This window comes from Varanus komodoensis, unplaced genomic scaffold, assembly GCF_004798865.1.
Source record: "Varanus komodoensis strain SLA01 unplaced genomic scaffold, ASM479886v1 scaffold13_1, whole genome shotgun sequence".
Taxonomy (NCBI): Eukaryota; Metazoa; Chordata; class Lepidosauria; order Squamata; family Varanidae; genus Varanus; species Varanus komodoensis.
Window position 1 is genome coordinate 7,968,133 of NW_025335408.1, and position 20,276 is coordinate 7,988,408.

Here is a 20,276-nt window from a genome sequence, read left to right on the forward strand (position 1 = left end):
AACAATCCTCTCAGTCTGTAAAAGTGTGGGTGTTTTGCAGGAGATATTGAACTCCTATCTATTACTAAAATAACCTCCAGTGCATGGAAAAGGAAAGAGCCATGTCTGTGGTAGCAGCCACTTTGGCTTTCCCGGGACATGACTTTCTGAGGAAAATGAAATGGTGGCTGCTCTGATTCTCTTCCATACAACAGAATTTCACCTTGGCCATGAAATGCAGCTGAAACAAAACAACCAATCCTGAATGCCGGAAAAATGATACTTATCAATTTGTACAGTGCTCTAGTTTGTTGTAGTTATTCCTGTTCCTTCAAGTATCATCAAGAGTGCTTATTATTACCTGAAAGGTGGTGGTAGTTTGTGTGTGTGTGTGGAATCCTTCATGCTCTGGCAATTACCCTGCAGTTGTAACAAAGGAGCTCTCCAGTTTTAGACTCTTTGACATATCCTGAACTGCTTCTGTGAGTACTGCTGATTAGCATCTTAAGCTTTGGTCTTATGATCTACCAATCCAGTCAATGAATATTAGGAATAGAGGTGGGACCCTCCAGAACCCGTGGAGTTCTTCTTTTGCTCTGCTCAGTCCTGTAAAGTGAGTTGTGCCAAGAAGAAGTCAACAAATGCTCATGGAACCCCAGTTGCACAACCAACAACCTGCACCAGCCACCATTCCTCTGTCCAACTTTCTTCCCTGCTCACTGGTGCCAGCTTGATTCCTGGCAAGTGCCCTGCAGACCCTGGGCATGCTCACCAGGAGCTCAGACTCTGGACTGCTGCAAAGCAGACGGGAATCCAGAAAGCTGAAACCAGGGAATCTGGCAGATTCCCTCAGAAGATTGATTCTTTGCACATCCCTAATTATGATGCATCAAAACAACAACGGTACCTTTATCATGTTATGATGATCCATTTTGCTTGTAACTTGGATTCTGCTTGGGATACGCTGCTCAACCGGGCTGTTCTATACTACATTAAGCGATGGCAAGCATCCCCAAATACCACATTGTGCCATCATTACAGATGTACATGCAGTCATGAAAGTGAAGCAAAATCAACCAAGCTATGCACCATTCCAGAAGCACAGTTAGTGGTGTCAATTAAATTGTTAATGCTTGTCACTGATGCTTTAGTTGTTTTATGAGGCCATGGTATTTCACTAATCATTGTTTTTAGCTGTTGTAAGTAAGTTTGTTGTAAGTTGGAGGGGGTGATTGCCTTCTTCTCACCTTGAATAGAAGATTATTGAGATACTGTACTAGTCTGTGCCTTATAGTAGGGGCAGAGAGAAAGTAGATCTGGCTCTGCTAGCCACCTTCTGTAATATGCATAGATGAGCAAAGATTTCTGGCTTCCAGTGATTTAACAACAGCAAATGAAACAAAAAGAAACAAATAATCTTTGTTCCTGATAAATTTTACTTCTGAGTTCAAGAAAGCTTGGGAGAAAACAGGACTAGATTTATTTGTAGGCTCCAGGTATGATACTGGGAAAAAAGCTTAGTCTGCAATTTTATGTGTGCCTCCATACGTCCCTACTTTGCTTATAACTCCATCAGGTGAATCTTAGGATCTGAGCACCAAAAAAAAAAAAAAAAGTGCACTGCAAGCTTAAAGTCTGCCTGTCCCTGGCTTATCATTTCTAGACATATATTCAAGGAGAGGGTGCCAAAGTCTCCAGGCAGGAAGTAGAGGCTTCTTCATGCTTAGAAGCATGACCTTATTTCTGGTTAGCTATTTTGTTGTATCAAGTGATAACCAGTTCTCATAATCATTTTGGCAAGTTCGGCAAAACAGTTTAGGGTTTTGTTTCTAGTGACAAGGTCATCTAAAAGATTCATCAGCAGCCCACATCCTCAATGAGCCCATGTTACTTTTGTTAGTCAGCTCAACGTAAGTTTGCCAGCAATCCAAATTAACCTGAGAAACTGGTTTTAAGAGGTGCATTTCTTTCACTGTCAGTATTGCTAGCAGTGGGTGGTCAAGAGCTTTTGCTTCTTTGGCAGCATTTGGCAGTAGTATGACAGTACAGTCAATGCAAGTTCTGCTAATGGGCTTGCACTTGCAGAGATTGACACAGTCCTCATGTGGCTTTGCTTGGCAAGAAACTCTTAATATTCACCAGACACTTACAAATATAGTCATCCCTCCACATTCATAGGGGTTAGGGGCACAGGACCCCTGCAAAATTGGAAAAACAGTGAATATTTCAATCCCCTACCCACCCAACCTTAACTCATAAAAATGTTTTAATAAATAAAATAATAATAAAATAAAAAACTCTGAATACTGTTGACCATACATATACTGGTAGCTGCATTAAAATGAACTCTTTCACAATTTTTAATAACATTTAGCTTAAAACAAGACCTGATGAGCCAAAACACATCCTGCTCTGGAGGAGCTCATCCTACATTGCTTTATATTACATTGTGTGGCCACATGCCTGATCTCGAGTCTGGCACCCACCCCACCCTCACTAGGAGGCAATGCACCATTCCATGCCAGATGCAGTGGGGCCTGGGAAGAGGAGCATTCAACATGCAACTGTCTGTGGAGTAGTAGAATGTAGGCCACAGCAGGTTGCAAAACCCCAAAAAGATTCCCATTTAATTATTGATGGCAAACTCGCAAATAAAAAAGTTAAACCAAGGTTCAACTGTACTTCTTCCTGGAAGAGTCCTTAGAGTAGGTTGCCAGCTTTCAAAAATCTAAACGTATCTCAGAAGAGATTCCTTTCTACTGACAAAAGGACAAAAAGTATAGCTCTTAACCTCCAGAAAGGTAATTTCTGTGGTTAAGCATAAGGTATTGCACACTAATGCAAAGCCGTAAAATTGGCAAGATACTAACATGTTCTTTTCCGTAATAAGAAACATAAAATTAATGGGAGTATTGTTTAATGTTGTGAAGGCTAGGGGAAAAATCAGAAAAAGGATGAAGAAAAAAAAAGATTTTAGGAGACTCTGAGGGAAAATTTCTCCTATCTTTCTGCCTCCCCCACTGGGGGAGTTCACATCTTTATAGTTCTTGTATTAATTTCAATAGAACTGGGTAAGTTCTTTTGAAGTTCCCAGTGGATTATGACATTGGTTTTATTGTCTATTGCACATACTTCCAGACCACTTTTCTGTATATTAAGCCACATATTCAAAGCACTATATTCAGTAAAATACATTGATGTTTACATTTTTGCTCCCAAAATTAGTTAAATTGCCAGGTCAAAGCCAAGCAGATGCAAGATAAAATTTGAGCATAAAAAAACAAAGGCTCTCATGACTGAGAGGAGCTTGTTTAAAGACAGGACACTCAGGAAGCCAATCCTTGAAGAGGGCACTTAACAAGCATGGGGTCAGTCACATGCCTTTCACTTCCAGCAGATATTTTGCCATGGCAAAATGTCATGGAGCCTTTTGTCATCAGGTAATTATTTACTCCTGCAATGTTTTAGTACGAAAATTGTATTGCAACACATCCTCATCATAACCATGTCTTTTGAGAGAACAGAAAACACTCTGATGTATTTCAACAAAACCATCTGCAAGGCTAAATTCTGAAATCAGCATTCCAAGGTCCTCCATCCTGCAGTCAGTAGGGACAGAAGAAATGGTTTGCATTTTAATGAAAACTTACTTAATTTTGTACTGTTGAACTAGCATGCGAACTGAAACTCAGTTATGTCTCAAACTTTGCACTTCTCTGAATTTTGCTATGGAGTTCTCCAATCAAAATAAATTGACACACAAATGTGTACATAAGAGGGAAAATACAGAAGTATTTTAATGAAACTAACATCAAATTTTTGCATCATTAACAAAATTTCCTGCAAAAATTGCATATTTAAAATGCTAAGCTTTCAAAAAAAATCTCAGCTGTTGAAACAAACAAAATTGTAGATTGGAAAAATGGAAAACAGAGAAATTGAAATTGACAGATTCATCCATCCCTATCAGTTGACTGGAATAAACCCTCATTGTTCACCAGCATAGAATTAATTTTGTAAATCCTTAACTGCAGTCTTCTGCATAAAAGGGCGGTAAACATGATGACCACTTTTCTCATTATAGTCTACCACTAATTTCTTCTTTTCTACCCCTGTGATTGGCCAGCTCCAGTGAACAGAATTGTGTGTGAAAAGAATGTAACTACATTTTCTATGATATGGGAAGTACAGAAGAGAACTGATTTTAGTTCCCTTACCCATAGCATTTGTATGTAAGAAGAAACTGTACAATAAACTTCAGGTTATGCCCTACTTTATATCCAGAGATAAGGGGATGTGAGAGATATTTCAAAGAGTACACCAAAGCAGCAATGTAGATAAATTATCTGTCCCATTGCAAAAAGTGGGGTTGAGTTAGTTGTAGCTAGCTTGATCCTCTGTTTTCACTGGGATTTGGACTGGAAGTAAACAATTTACAGTAGAACATCTCTTCCAGGTGTGTTTTAAATTTTTTAAAGAAATAACAGTTGGGTGGGGGGAATCTTGTTTTTTGTATGCATGCATATATGTGTGTGTGTTCCCAGACTTCTTGGTCACAATTAGCTTCTAGAAACAAATTAGTAATAATAGTTTACATTTGCAGTTTTATTATTATTACTGAAAGAGTAAAATACTATTCAACCTTTTCCACAGACAGAGCCCGCTGTACGGTATAATGGAGCATGTTCCTTCATCTCTGTCTTTGCCACTTGGACCATGAATAACTCATGTGCTGGGACCATGGGAAGGAGGTTTGGGAAACACTGATGGTCTTTCTGTTGGATGGACAACTCAGTGATGGAGTGTTTGCTTTGAATGAAGAACATTCAAACCTCTGCATATCCAGGTAGGACTGAGAAAGGTCAACTGCCAGTCTGTATAGGTAAACAGAACTATATGGACCCATGGGCTAAGACAGCCTTAACTGTCCTGTGTTAATAGTTAGGTATGTCATTGTCACTCAGTATGGATAGATTTCTGAGCCATTCCAATAGCTGTAAAGAAGTACTCTGCGGCACACAATTGATATATGATGCTGCGCAGACATTCTGTAATAAGACAGTTACAACTTTTAAAGTCCAAATTCCACAATGTGTCTGACAATTTAAAGGGCAATATGGTTGCAAACCATTTATATATTTTTCATACAATACACTGCATCAATTGCTTTGCTATTACTATAGAATGCACAGTTAACTAATAGTCATAGCAAGAGGTTGTAGAAATAAACACATTCATGCTGTGAATTGTGGGATCTGATTTTCAAGCATGATGACTGGTCACTTGATTGACTGCAGTCCTTAGAATCTCAGGTTTCATTCGAAAGAACACTGTTCTAGCCCTTACATTTTGGCTGAAAAATGCTTGCTAAATTCTGAAGAATCTACATATTGAACCTGAAAATGGTTCTAATTGACTTTTGTATTCTCATTATATTTATAAACAGAGAGTTAAGACAACATAGTTTGTAAAATTACCAAGTCCAAGTAAGCAGATAAAATAGAAATGGCCTTTTCATATTGTTTGTTATCAAAAAAAGTTCCAGTATTTCAAACTTCTCTCTCTCTATAGAGAGAGAGAGAGAGAGAGAGAGAGAGAGAGAGAGAGAGAGAGAGAGGGGCTTATCATTTTTCACTACTGAATTATAAAAGAACCCAAATGTTATATACTATATATATATATATATATATATATATATATATATATATAGTTAAAAGCAGTTATAAAAGGCTTCCTAATCCCTTTCTCCATAATGTTAACTGCTAGTGAAGTTTCTCCCCAAGCAGTTTGTATCTTAATGTTTTGATATTTTTAAGTATCCCATATCCCACTGCTTGACAGGCATTCCTCTTTACATCAGGGGCAAAACTGACTTAGGAAAGGAAAATGTATTGGCATTCTCTCCCAGATGTTGGTCAAAATGAAGAGTTTCCTGCATGTCTTGCCCTTTAAACATAACTTCCATGTCACTGCCATGTCCTGCTTACACCTGCTATTATGGGCAACACTGTTAGGCTCAACAATTTGCTACTGACTGAGAATTCATATCCTGCTAAAACATATGCTCTGCTAAATCTCCAGTACACAAAGCAAACTTTGTCCTTGCTCTCTAACTTAAGAATGGAGTGAAGAGAAAGCACATTGGCCTGACTACATCAGCCTGCCAATGTTGGATACATATGATCAAGCCAAATTCATTTAGTTCTTCCTTTTGCTCTGCTTGAGTCCTAGCCTTTAGCTTGCTTAATTATTTTCCCAGATCTGATTTTTCTGTTTAATATTTCCAGAGATCCTGGACTTTTTCATAGCACCCTAACATCTAAGCCCAGAGTTCATCAGTTTCTGTAATGAAGGACAAGTCTATCTTTTTCCCACAAGAACTTTCAGCTTGCAGTCTCTTTCCCATTATAAATCTACTGAAAGCATTTGCTCCAGGGACAGAGAGAGATCTGCTAGCTTAGAAAACATCATCATACTTGAAACCCTTTTCTTTCATATCACAAGTAATAGAACATTACTTAGGAAATGAGGGGAGAAGCATAATTGTAATTTATATAAATATTATTTTAACTATTTTATGGATTTGCTTCTTTCTTTATTCACACCACTGAACATTGTCTTGCAGCTCAAAGGATTCCACAAGGTAATATGCAATATAAAGCACAAAATACACAACAAAACCAATTAAAAATTAAGTATAAAAGATTTTTTTCAAAAAATAGTTCAGGGGTGTTGGACCTCTTCCAGCCTAAGGGCTGAATTCTGTTTTGTAGAACCTGTCAGAGGATGTATTCCAGTTTGAGTAAAAGGGAAAGGGCCAAAAACCAAAAAATACCAGCATATTTTCAGCTAAAGTTCTTAGTGCCAATAACTTTTTTCATGAATTGCTAGATTTTTATACTGTTTTAATTGTTCCTTATTGTATTATTATTTGTTTTATTGACATATTGTTGATTTTATTATATTTTATTATAAACTGCCCAGAGATCCCTCTGGGCTATGGGGTGGTATATAAATGTAATAATAAATAAATAAACCTTAGCTGAGGCATTTCAACCTTTTAGAATAGTGGAAAATCCCTGTAAAAGCTGAGAAACAATCAACAGTTCAACTTCCCTGAATTAAACCATCAAAAACCTGGTAGACAACAACAGTTTTTACATACTGCCTAAATGTACGCACAGATTAAGCCAATCAGACTCTAGCATTCCTGCAGAAAAGCCCTTGTGTTGTGTTCCCATAACTGTCGCCTCCTCTGGTAGTGGGGATATAATAGGGCCTTTAATGATGGTTGTAAATTTCTGGCTGTTACATTTTGCTCCTGTTGTAATTCCAAACAATCAAGCTCCACCCAGAGCACATTGCTGTAATATAAATTAGAAGTGATCAAGGTATGGTACACTGTATCCAGATGGACCTTCTCCATGAAAGGGCATAGCCAAAATACCAGCCAAAGCTAAGCAACAAAAGCCACCTAACCCTCGAGGAGCAATGTTGGTTGCAACCCTAAGTTGTGGGCCTACTCTTTCAGAAGAAATGGAGTCACAGCCAGTACAGTCTTTATTTTCATTCCCGGACTGGTTTGTCAATTCCTCATAATCACCATCTTGTCTGGTTGTTGGCTAGCCTATCTCCAATCATGCCATCCAAAAAGGAGTTCAGAACACTTACAGTCTTTTCTTTATCCATTGAAAAGAGATCTAGATTTGGATAGCATCAGCTTAGTGAGAATGGAAAACTCTAGATAACCTCCATCAGCGGCTTCATGTATATTTTTTAAAACAGGGAACAAAATAGACCCCTGAGGAATCTCATAGGCCAATGGCCAAAGAGCTCAGCAATAGTCCTTCAGCATCACTAGCAACATTCAACCAGATAAGACTGGAATCATTAAAAATAATTCCCCACACAAGTTTCATACTAGCTCAGGAGGCTACCATCATAAATGCTATCAAATAAGCAAAATCATAAAGGTATACTCTTCCTGTTCAGTTTTTGGAATAAGTCATCTACTAAGATGAATGACCATGGCCTTTTCTGTCCCCAAACTGGGCCTGCAATAGATTGGAAAAGATCCAAGTAATCAGCTTTATCCAAGAAAGCCTAGAGTCATATTGCCACCATCTATTCTTAGTCCTTAATAAGGAAAATTGGGGGTGCAGGGGGATGACTGATAATTACCTAGGGTGGTGTGATCAAATGAAGGTTCATTCAACAGTGGTCTTATCAACAGTTTCATTTTTAGAGGAACTGCAATGTAATACTCCTTCAAAGAAGTGATTTACAATCTCTACCACCCAATTAACCAACTACCCTGTAGATCAAATGGGTTCTGCAAATAAATGGTTGGCCTCACTCTCCCAAGCAACTTGGCTACCTCAAGTTGAACAATGTTGGACTCATCCATCAAACTGACAGGTGGGTGCTTTGATCACCACTCTCACTTGGAAGTCCAAGTCAGAACAGCAAACACAAACAATTTTATCAGCAGGACATTTTGCAAATTCATCACAGCAGGTTGCTGTTCTGTATTACTATTTAAGTAAGAAATAATAAGCGATATTATTAGAGACCATGGAAAGCCTTGTGAGTGAAAAAGATACATCAAAGGCCAATTATGAATTAAGTAAGAGGTCGTTGAGGCCCCATCGGTGTGGGTGTTCAAAGATAGGCTGGACATGCACATGGTGGGCATGTTGTGAGTGGAGCCGGCTGGTGCCGGAGGTCAGACTAGATGGCCTGGGAGACCCCTTCTGACTTGCTCTGTTTCTATGTTTCTATGTACTGGTCTGGTCTCTCAAAGTCCTATCCTGTAATGTCAGGGCTTCCTACCTAGAAAAGTGCACATCATTGAATGCCAACAGACTCAGAATTTCATATGGCATCTACAAAGCCACCAAACTGTAGTGCATTTTTTAGCTTGTTGAGTTTCAGTTTCAAATTGGACTAGTTGCTTGTAAACTCTTCCTAACAATTATCCTTTTGTTGCATAATCAGCTTTTCAAATTCCGTCAAGACTCTTAACTGTACCTTTCCCTGACTAGATTTCCTTTTTCAATTTTGAAACCAATTGGTAATAGAAAAGCCATACTATATTTTTTCTTTTAGTTATTGCCAAGGCTTAATTCATCCTTGTTGATCAGTCATATTCCCATAGGTTATAAGATCATTGTTTTTCCTTTAATACTTTTCATATGCTTCAACTAGGGACATACAAGGAGAAATCGGAGGACTAATTCTCTTAAGGAATGCCAAATTTGAAAGATATAGAAAAATTGACAATAATTATAATGGAAAATGTTGGAAATGAAAAGAAGTAGATGGGACTTTTACCATATTTGGTGGGCTTGTGATAAAATTAACAGATTTTGGAAGCTGATACATGAGGAATTACAGAAAACTTTCAAAATTAACAAAGCTGCCTTTAGACATGGCCTTTCCTATCAATACACACATTTAAATTTCCTTCTTGCTGTTTATTTCAGTGTCTGATCATTGTTCTATATGGAGAAGAAAGTAGAAGAGAAGCCGTTGTAATGCAAATTACACAAATGCACATTTTTCTTTTGCATTACACAGCTAATTCAAGCTCTAAGCCTAGTGTTTTGGGGAAAGAAAATGTCATATGCTGTGTTGCTGTCCATTGCTTCTGCTTCTGTTCTTTGTGAGCTATGGTCAAAAAACAGACGAACAAGAAATACTTCCCTTTCTAGGTACAGGTACACCATGAGCAATTTTTAAAGACATTTTTCTCAACTATTTTATGAGCATGCTGCAGAGCTGCATTAATACCTGTTCTAAAGCTTTTCTATCAAAGTTCCAGCTGATGCAAAAATATCCCATTTCATACTGCTGTTTTCAGAACTTATATTCAGTCTTATATGTTTGAATTGATTTGGTTTGGGGTTGCTGTGCTTACATACTGATCCTGTGTGCACTTATTTAGAAGTTGAGTTCAAATAAATTCCTAAAGTTGGCAACACTATGCACCTTTACTTGAATTAAACATGTATAATAGTGAGCAATGCAGTACAATCCACTAAGAAGCACGTCCCACTGAATGCACTAGACCTTACCTATGAATAGGAGCGCACTGCTAGCCATATGGAACAATGCTAAAAGAGCCCAGAGGTTTTTGAAGCAAGAAGATGAAGAACTGATGAAGAAAAATGCCACAGTGAAGCATGTTGTTGCTTTCTGTCTTTTCTTTCCCAAGGTCATAGTATTTACAGAAAAGCTTTAGTATTTTATCAGCTTAATGGACTGAGAATTAGTTATTATCGGCCTGTTAGCCTTTCTAATCCTTGCCACCAGCACTCCAATCATTAGCAAAGATGCTGTGATATTAGGAAAATGTTCACGTTCACACACACACAAATTAATCATACACACAGATGTTGAAGACAATTGAGCAACAGAGCAAATCTTTTCTGAAGGCAGAAAAAAAATCAGTTCTGATGAGATGGTTAAAGGAATCCTAACTCCTTGGATGGATAGTTGAATGGATGAGGCAAACTAGGATAGGGAAGAAAGTACTCCCCAGTGGTGGACAGGAGCTCTGCTGCTGTGATTGCATGTGTAACCAAGAAGACCCTGGAACACTAGTGGAAATCTGCTTGCCCAAGAGTACTTCTTATATTGTTCCTCTCCTCACTAGGGGCCCACTTGGGACCATTCCAGGTGTGTACTGAAATGGGTAAGGCATAACCTTGGATCCACTGTGCCCTCATTCTCCAAACATTTTCCCAGACCAGGCTGAGGAACTAATCCAGCCTTTTCCTAGTAAAAGTAGGAAAAAAAGTAGGAAAAATGGTTTTCCTAGTAAAAGTACCCAAACTTCAATGAATTCCTAGGTTGCACCCAAAACACTGTGAATCCCTTAATAGTCGCTATTGATTTCATATAAAGAAAATTGAAGAGGATCTTATAATGGCATGAGTGTTGTTTTCTCAGTTGTCCCCCTGAAAATGCAAAGCCCACTCTCACAGTAGCAGGGAACAGCTGCTCAGTTGGTAAAGACTACACACTTCATCACTTGCTAATAATAGCAAAAGGCTTTAGCCAAATCAACAGGCTGACTGTGAAGTAGTGTTTCAATTTAGGCCTTGTAGTTAGCAAGTATCTTACAGGATGTGAAGAAGTAAAGCTTTCTAACTAAACTAGTTGTTAATTGATGAAGAACAATAAGGAAAAGGGAAATATAAGACAAAGCTTATTTTCTGACAGAGCAGATCAGCAGCTGTCAGCATTGCGAAGAGAGGACAAGAAATGCTGGAAGGTATTAACGCTGTAATGCTACACCAATTTACCTGTGAATATGCTCTTCTGAACTCAGTGGACCTTGCTTTTCAGTAGACGTGTATAATATAGCACTGTTAGCATACCTGAATGTGTAAAACAAATGTGTTGCAGAAAAGGCCTCTATAAAATCTTCTTCTTTAACATATATATGCAGGCTAATCTTAAAATTTGGTTTACACATATATTTATGTGTAAATTATAGGCAAGGTGGTGCTATTGTGCAATATGCTCCCCAGAGAGGTTTGCCTGGCACCCACTCTTTATTCATTTTGGCACCAGGCCAAAACCTTTTTTATTTACCCAGTTTTTAATGTTAGTTTTAATATATATTATCTGTTGTATTTTAAATTAAGTACTGTTGCCTAGTTTAAATGTTTTTTTAAATTCTTTTGTGTATCACCTTGCTATTTTTTGAAAATATAAGACAGTATAGAAAATAAATACATATTTTTCTTTGGTTATACAGCACTTAAGGCAATAGGGATATAACATCACAATGCTCAACAGGATTAACTCAGATATGGATCTTCCACATATTGACATGTTATAGTTCTGTGATAATTGTACCCAACAACTTTGGGTGCAGTTTGTTTAATGTATGAATTGGTGCTAAGGTTTTTGTAGATCTTTTGTTCACAGTTCTAAACATCTGTACAACCATGTATACTTGAAACATCCTTTAAATGAAAACAAGCAAACCCCTAGATCAGTGTCAAAATTCTGACTCACACTTCTTTACGGAGAAGGCAGTAACCACTCTTAAATGCATAAGCTAGCTGTGTCCCCTGGGAGTCTAAAAAATAATTTAAAAGTATTTGTCCCTCATATCAACTTATGCATAAGCCTGTGATGGAATGAGCTTCACAGGACACAGAACTTTTCTTTTTTCTCTTTGCTAAATCTTTTTCTCCCTACAACTGTTGCAGATATATCAACTTAGCTTCCACAGAATAAATAACTAATAACTGGAACCACAGTGGTGAAAATGTACCTGCATCTAGCTTTCTTAGAGAGGATTCTGCAAAATAATGTCATAGTATAACTGAAAATACATGGCTGTGATCTGGGGCTGCTCCTCTGCTTCCATTGAGTCACAAATGATTTGATGAACCCAGCAAAAGTATTGCATGCACAGAGTACAAGTGAACAGTTCTGATAAATAAAGCAGGCAAGTGCATTCCCATCAAAGGGCTAGATCCAGATGTGGCATATTTAGAGAAAACCATTCTAATGCATGGGACCTATTCAGTCATTACTAAATTAAGTCATAATAAGTTTCAAACCTAGGTTCAAACCTAAACTTACTTAGACTAGGAGGATCTAACCCCAGAGCAGTAATGAGCTGAATGGGGGCCTTATCTCACCTTTGATACCTCTGGACTGCCTACTCTTCCATGGACTCTTATGAGACCTGGAGCATCAATTCCAGTATGAGCTGTGGAAGTTGCAGCAGTCTTCATTCATTCCTGTCCACTCCTCTTTCATCTTCCTTCATTGGCAATGTCTAAGCTACACTTGAAGTCAAAGGAAAGCATTAACTTGCAAACTGCTAAATCCCCAGACCAGCTCCAGCCTCTGGTTCAGCATAGAGCCTGCCATGATCCATGGATGATATCACTTCTCAGTGTCATTGATCACATGGATGCATAGCCAGGGTGTGGTCATTATTATTCATATTAGCAGCATTAGTAAAAGTAGTAGTTCTTTTTTTGTTCTGGCGGATTTTTCCAGAACACAATGCAATATTGTCTTGTCTAGGTTTCCAACCCAGTAAGAATGTCAGCTAGCACTTCAGTCTGAAGTTCTCTTCTTAAGGGGCCATGTTGATCTTACTATTATTACTTGCTACCATGCCCATGCTATGCATGTGTTTTCTGGCAGAATCAGTTCATCTGCTGCAATCTTTCAGAGAAGAGTCTGTGTAAATTTGGCAGAATAATTGCATGTACCTTCTTCCCCCACCTCACCTCACCTCACCTCACCTTTGGATCTCAGGCATGAGCTAAGAACACAGAAACATGCCTGATTCATATCAACACTCCTGCTTTGTGTGCTACTTTTACTGCTAGATTGACCTCACCCACCCCACTCCAATGATTGCTTTATATGAGAACAGGGCAGACATGCAAAAATAAACAATAAAAAAATTAAAAACCTGCTGCTTTCCTATCTCATTTAAGACTTAAAGAGTTCTTCACTACTGGCTCAAACTGGCTGCAAATTTCCAGACTTCTGTTTGACCTTAGAATAATGTTCAAATCTATAAAATATATATAATTGCATTGAAATATCTAGTGCACCTGGGTCAGAATGGGAAGCTCAGCAGGTGCAGTTTCTTGAGCAAACATGTTTACAGGGCTCTTATGATCACTGCTGGCTCCAGGCTTTTGATGGCACATGGGCAAGACACCCTCAGTGGGCTCCTTCCTTCAGCAAGTGTATTTTCTCACCACCATTGTTACCAGCTGCTCTTGCTACTCATCTCTTTTTCATCATTGCTCATGTGTGCTGGCTTGATAAGCAGAGAATCAGTGAGCAAGCAGGCAATGATGTCTGCAGCCCCTTTCTACCACCCCCACCACCGCTGCCACCATTGTCTAGGCTAAAGCAAGAGGCAAGTGAATAAACATGTTAGAGTAATGAAGACAAGGAACAATTCAGAGGGCTTGGGACTGAGCTAGGCTGTGGGCTCTTGCCAGGTGCCTGACTGTGTCTACCCTTGATATCAGTCCTGCTTGTGATCCCACATATAGGTCTAACAGATGACATAGGTATTAGCCTCTTGGAGAACTGGGCTGGGGTTGTAAGAACTGTACATGAACTTTGTTTCATAGAGTGCTGTTAGGACCATGATCCACCAATGAGAAAGAAAGACCATACAAGATTTTATATAGTTTTCTTGCCAAGCCCCTATGATTTAAACAAAGTCAGTATTAGTACATGAAGAATGTGGCATCTCTCCTTAATAACTGTGGAAAAATGTAACTGAATTCTTGGAAATATTTATATTATTCAGGACTTAACATTTCACCCATCTTAATACCTTTTATCAATTTTCTATAAAAATTGCAGTCAACAATGAGTATCCAAAATCTATAACAAGTTATTTATATCATATTATTTATTGTTGTTTATCGAAGAATCCTAAATATATTTACAGCATTCCTCTAGTGAATGCATTAACAATCAGGGGCACCTAGGCCAAATCTGAGCCCCATGGAATGCTTCCATTGCCTCCAGTTCACCAATCTAGAGATGCAAAGGATCTCTGGAAATGCTGGCTTCTGTGCCTACAGACCCTTCTGTCAAGCCACAATAAACTGGACATTGGTCTACTTCTTCTCCAATTTTGGAGGGCCCTCCAGGCAAACAGGAGACCAAAGACATATAGAACATAATAGAAATGCTTCTAAAGCTTTCTTGGCCTCTTAAATATTACAAATGTTTCTGACCAATAACCAAAATATATTTCTACCCTTGGGACCATACACCAATGCATGATTTAGAACCAAATGTCTATAATGAAATGAAATTGCACATTTTAAGCAATAATTAGTCTTGCTTAGGAATTCAGAAATCTAAGCATGGATCATGCAGCTTGGACCCATCCTGTTTTTGTTTTTGTTTTCTTTGCATTGAGCAGAAAAACCAGACATGATATGTTCCACTAAATGTGATTGTAGTTCTCTCCACAACTGGAAACTCTGCAAAATCAGAGTTCCCAGTTGTGAGGAAAAGCATAATTACAGCCAGCTGAGCACAGTTATAATCTGTCTTCAGAATTTCCTGCTCAATATGGGAAGGTCAAAGGTGGAGGGGCTGGCCTAGTACACATGGTCTTTCCATCTTAGACTTTTGAACCTCTGTATAGGACCGTTAGTGAACTGATGCAGTTCCATAAACACATCTGTATGGATTTCTGTGTCCATTTGCAACTGTATGACTTGGTAATACTCTACCCTACACCAGAGGTGGGCAGAAAGATGTCTTGGACTTCAACTCTTAACATTTCTGACCATTGGCCATCTTGGCAGGGACTTCTAGAAACTGAAGTCCAAAACCATCTGGAGATCTCCATTCTGCCCACCCTTCTCTAGATTGCTCCAACAAGCTAACTTTTTTGAATACTACCTTGTAATTAAATACAATGTTACCAGTTATTTAAACTGGTACACAGAAGCAATACAGTCCTTTTAATAATGAAATCAATGGTGACAGAAGCCTGGGGAGGAAAATTAACCACAGCAACAACTGAAAGGTTACTTATAAAAAATCTCCTTCTTTGGAAATTATAACTGAAATAAGTTTTGTATTTTTTTAAAGGAAAGCAATGGTTAGACACAGCCTCACCTGTTTCCTGTTCCTTTTAAACAGCCTCTGATATTTTTATCTGTAACTTCTTCTTGAAGCTGATTATCAGCTGATGGTGGTGCAGTTTCCTTTTTATGGCAGATCAAAATATAATTGTGGTTGTCATTGTTCTCCCAAAATATTCCCACTGATGTCTCATAACGTATACAAAATTCAACTGTAGCACCATCTCTCTGGTAAGGAGGAACCAATGAAATCTTGAACAAGAACTGGTCAGTCTCACCATCACAAGAATTAGGCACATATTCTCCTAGGATGTCATAATAAGTCAGCCAGTTGTCCAGAGTCATGCGAACATAAACCAACTTTTCAAAAGATACATTCAGAACACGAATTATCCCTTTCATACATGTTATTCCTGGTAGAAACTCGATGGACTCAAGCCCTACTTTCTGTGCACGCACTTTTTGCAAAAGTTGTTCTTGTGTGGTGGGTAGTGTAAACAGTGGAGTTAAATAGAATTCCTCCACAGGCACAACTTCATCTTCTGGTTCATCATTTGGTAATGTAATTGGAACATCCCAGGTATCAAACTCCTTAACAGATACTAGGTCAAAACCAAATGCATCAGCAAATGAAACTTTTCTTGCAATAGTTGATGGGGCTTCCGGCTCCATTTCTTCCGAAGAATCTGAATTCCGTCTTCGGGGACTGGGGGAGAAACGAGGCTGCAGTGTTGCTTTAACATCTTCATCTTCTGAGAGAGAATCACTTAAAGCAGGAACTTCCAATAAGTTCTCGCTACTAATATGACCAGGTTCTTTAAAAGACTCCATTGGGTTCTCTGATATAAGCTGAAAGAGACCCGTCTGAGTAGTGGCAGCTGATATTTGAGACCCTGTGATTTGAACCAAGGATTAATATTACAGTTGACATTGCAAAAGGGCCTCTGTCCTATTAATAGGAGCAATGGCTTGTTAACTATGTTAGCCTGTTCTCCAAAGGCTTCAGTCTAATAGCATTGCTGTCAAAATTCCAGCTTGAAGGTAATATCTGCACTGAGCATGCAGGCAACTTGAAAATCTGAGCCTTTTTCATACTTGTAAAAAATCACATAATGGTAGTTATTTATCATGCAACAAGTTTGCATTCAAGACATAGGAAACAAGTGACACAGATGTAGAACCATTCATTTCCAAATTGGATTATGTATTACTATGTCTCGTTAATTATGTTTGCATTGTGTAAGATTTCTATATAATTGTGTCAAAATGAAATGGATACAAAAAAATGCCATTTGACCTCCTAGCGTATGGGCATTTGTTTTTAGAACGGACAGCTTCTATCCATCCATTAACAATGAATCATGTTAATGAACATGGAACAGACACCATTTGGGATACAGATGATGATGGCGATATAGAATTTTAAATAGCATTTTAGAAAGGTTCACAGTTCCAATTCAGATTTTCAATAAGCTTAAACTAGTTAACTGATAAAATTCAACTCTTCTTGAACTAGAATTTTGGGTAATCTACTACAAATTGATATAAATTATAATCCACACTTGGTACAAAGGACAATATCACGGTTTCCATTCTTTGTTCCATCTCTATCATTCCTGTCTCAGCAGTATGAGCAATCTAATTTTATTTCATATCCTTTCTATATAGTTCTCTCCTGCTGTGTGTTAATTTATTGGGTTATAAAAAATGTGATACTTTTAGTTGGAATGCTCAGTTCAAAAGGACAATGGAAGTGCTGGGGAAAGAGAAAGGTGTAGGGGTGTGTGTGTGTTTGGGGGGGTTACAGATTTTTAGTGTAAGATTATGATCACTGAATGGTATTAGTTAGCAACACAGAAGTTTCCTGTGTGATGTAACTGTAGCAAATCAAACCTACTGCCTGTCAGTTATAATCCCATTACATCTGTGTAGTACAATGTGTCAGGTAGCTCTCAGGCATTATGTGAGTCATCTTCTGTCCAGCCCCTACAATATCTCTACTCCACCCGTTTCTATATATAGAATGGCCCTGTGTGCCTTCATTCAAAGGCTCCCATCAGTTGTGCAGTAGAATCAATTCCTGCATGGATACACCTGAATGCTCTGCCTCAGTTGTTATACTGCACTAGCACAATTTTTATATCCAATCCTTACATTTCTTTGCTAGTATACTAATGTTGCTGTTACCATGGTTTCTCAGGACACAAGTCTCTAAATACATGTATTTTGCCATGTTAAGGAAATAAACCCTTCTGAAAGACAAACGAATGTAGCTTAGATAGTGTGGAAAACTCCCAGTGTGGCCTGGTCCCTGTTCCACTGGCTAAATGATAACATTAAAAACATGCTGGGTCTGACCAATGGCCCATCTAGTCCAGCACTCCATTCACATGGTAGCAAAACAGTTGTACCCATTCTGCTTGAGGGATCCTGTGTACAAGTCCTCTGAGTGCCCAAGCACCTCAGCAACTGTCATGCAGGAAAGCTGCCTGTGATAATGGGGGAAGCTCATAGCTAGCAAGGCTAGTAGCCACTGATGGCCTCCTCCTCCATGAATTTCTCCAATCCCCTTTAAAAGCCATCCAGATTGGTGGCTATCAGACATCCTGTAGCAGGGAAGGTTTCTCAGCTACAAAATTATCAAATCAGTTTTGTTAAAACCTTGCTTTAAAAAATTCCTCAAGTGCTAACAATCTTTGAAAATGCATGCTTACCCTAGAGCAGTTCTGTGAAAGGTCTAGACTCCATACTATATAAATAGTTAATTGGTTTCTTCTGTGGAAATGCAACAAAGCTAAAATGAAAATGGGAAGATGATGTGAATCCTATAATGGAACACCAATGGCTTCCTGCGCCTTTCTTTGCACAATTTCAGCATAAATAAAGGAAGGCACAATGAAGGAAGTTCACCAGTGGCACATCATCCTAATAAACTGCACAATCATTGACATCTCTCTTTCATTATTATGCTTAGTGGATGTAGTAATAGCAGTTTCTTAAAACCTATGTGGCAATTATGCCCAACTTTTAGAAACTTTTGAAACCAAGTTCTTTCTATAGTCTATGAAATTACAGAAGAACAAATTAAATGTATCAGTTTTCAAAGACAAGGCCTTTTACATAAAATCTTGTTTGTTATTATGCTCACTGATGCCATGCTTGAAGTTGGATTAAGTTGGAAATCTTCCACTGGACTATTGATTTTAAAAATGGATGAACAGAAGGTAAAAAAACTGCTCTTTCTGAAAAGTGGCGTCTTTTAAAACACCAGAAAACTTATCCATAGAAATGTGGTATCCATTTATTGTAGATGCTAACACACATTCAACAACACTTACTCCTCTATCTGCATAATTCAGATTCTGCAGAGATGCATTGTAACATAGTTAGTTTTTGAACCTGCTTTGCTTTTGTATTACTGCATATTAAAACTATTTTTATTTTTAAAAATTGAGTTAGACTTCAACCTAAATATATAATACATGTCAGTTTGCCAAACTGCTTAGTCTAGAATCTGAATGCCAAGAATTAGTCTTCCTGTATCTCAATATGGGTAACTTTTACATTTAACTTTTACATCAAAATATTAATCCAGTCTGATTTCTCCCATGGGTGTATTTAGATAACATATGGTACGTATCTGACTAGCTCTCTTTAAGCCAAGGCAACCTCATTTACAGCAAACAAATACCTTGTCCTTCCTAGTTATTGCAAAAGGAATACAACCAGCCTGCCATGAATCAAAAGCCAAGGGCAGATCAAGCATCATCTCATAGTGGCTATGTAAAAAAACCTCTGAACATATCAGCTAACCAGCCAACTCTCTTCTCTGGTATCCTTCCAGCTTCAAAGGTCATCAGGAGATTTCCTTAAGACTTTATAGCTGGTGGAAGGTGCACAGTACCAGAAGGATCCACAGCCATATCTTATAAGCCTGCTTCCACAGTTGTTTGAGGTGGTGGTAGTCAGCCAAATGGCTTATCACTTGCTTAGCCTGCATCTCCTGAACTGCTCATGTATTTACATGATTTAAAAAAGGGGAGGGGGCAAAGCACTATGCAGAGTAGGCAATTAATGACAACTACAGAGGAACAATCCATTCCTAATGGTGATTGGAGGTAATATAGGAGGCCACATGAACTGGGCTACAAAAAACTTCAGGCATGTAAGGGTTTAATCACACCTCAATGGTACTGCAGCTTTGCTTTACAACCTTCAATTAATATTATTCCTTCTTATTATTTTTATTAGAAAATATTTCATAAGGATGCATAAAGATATGCATTACTTTGATTTTTGTTGTTTTATTATGTAATAAATCCATCTTTCATCAGAGTTTTTTGCTCATTGCTATATTTGAACTTCTTTAGGATATATGTCATTAGTGGAGTTATCCTATTTATATCAACACTGAAAGTACATTAATACATTTCCAGTCAGAAGCTTTTTTTGTAGTTAACAAGGATAACACTAACTCAGAGCGTTCTTTAACAAAGTCCTTTAGCCTAAAAGGACACTTTTTAAGATTGTGCCTAATAGCATATTCTATCATCTACTACTTTTCTCCCAGCACCTGTTTCTAAAAACATTATATCACAGTACATAACAGCACTCTGTGACATCATTTATTTATTTATTTAAAACTTTTATATGCTGTCCCTTATGCATAGCATCTTGGGA

At 38.1% G+C, this 20,276-nt stretch overlaps 1 protein-coding gene across 1 annotated transcript in view; it reads right to left on the reverse strand.

The window, feature by feature from the left end:
• The window catches only part of PPP1R3A (protein phosphatase 1 regulatory subunit 3A), a 31,985-nt gene extending 15,558 nt beyond the window's left edge, over positions 1-16,427 (reverse strand). Inside the window, exon 1 of the mRNA XM_044422925.1 lies at positions 15,631-16,427. Coding sequence (XP_044278860.1) covers positions 15,631-16,427 — 797 coding nt within the window. The remainder of the gene's footprint in view (positions 1-15,630) is intronic.
• Between the last annotated feature and the right edge of the window lie 3,849 nt (positions 16,428-20,276).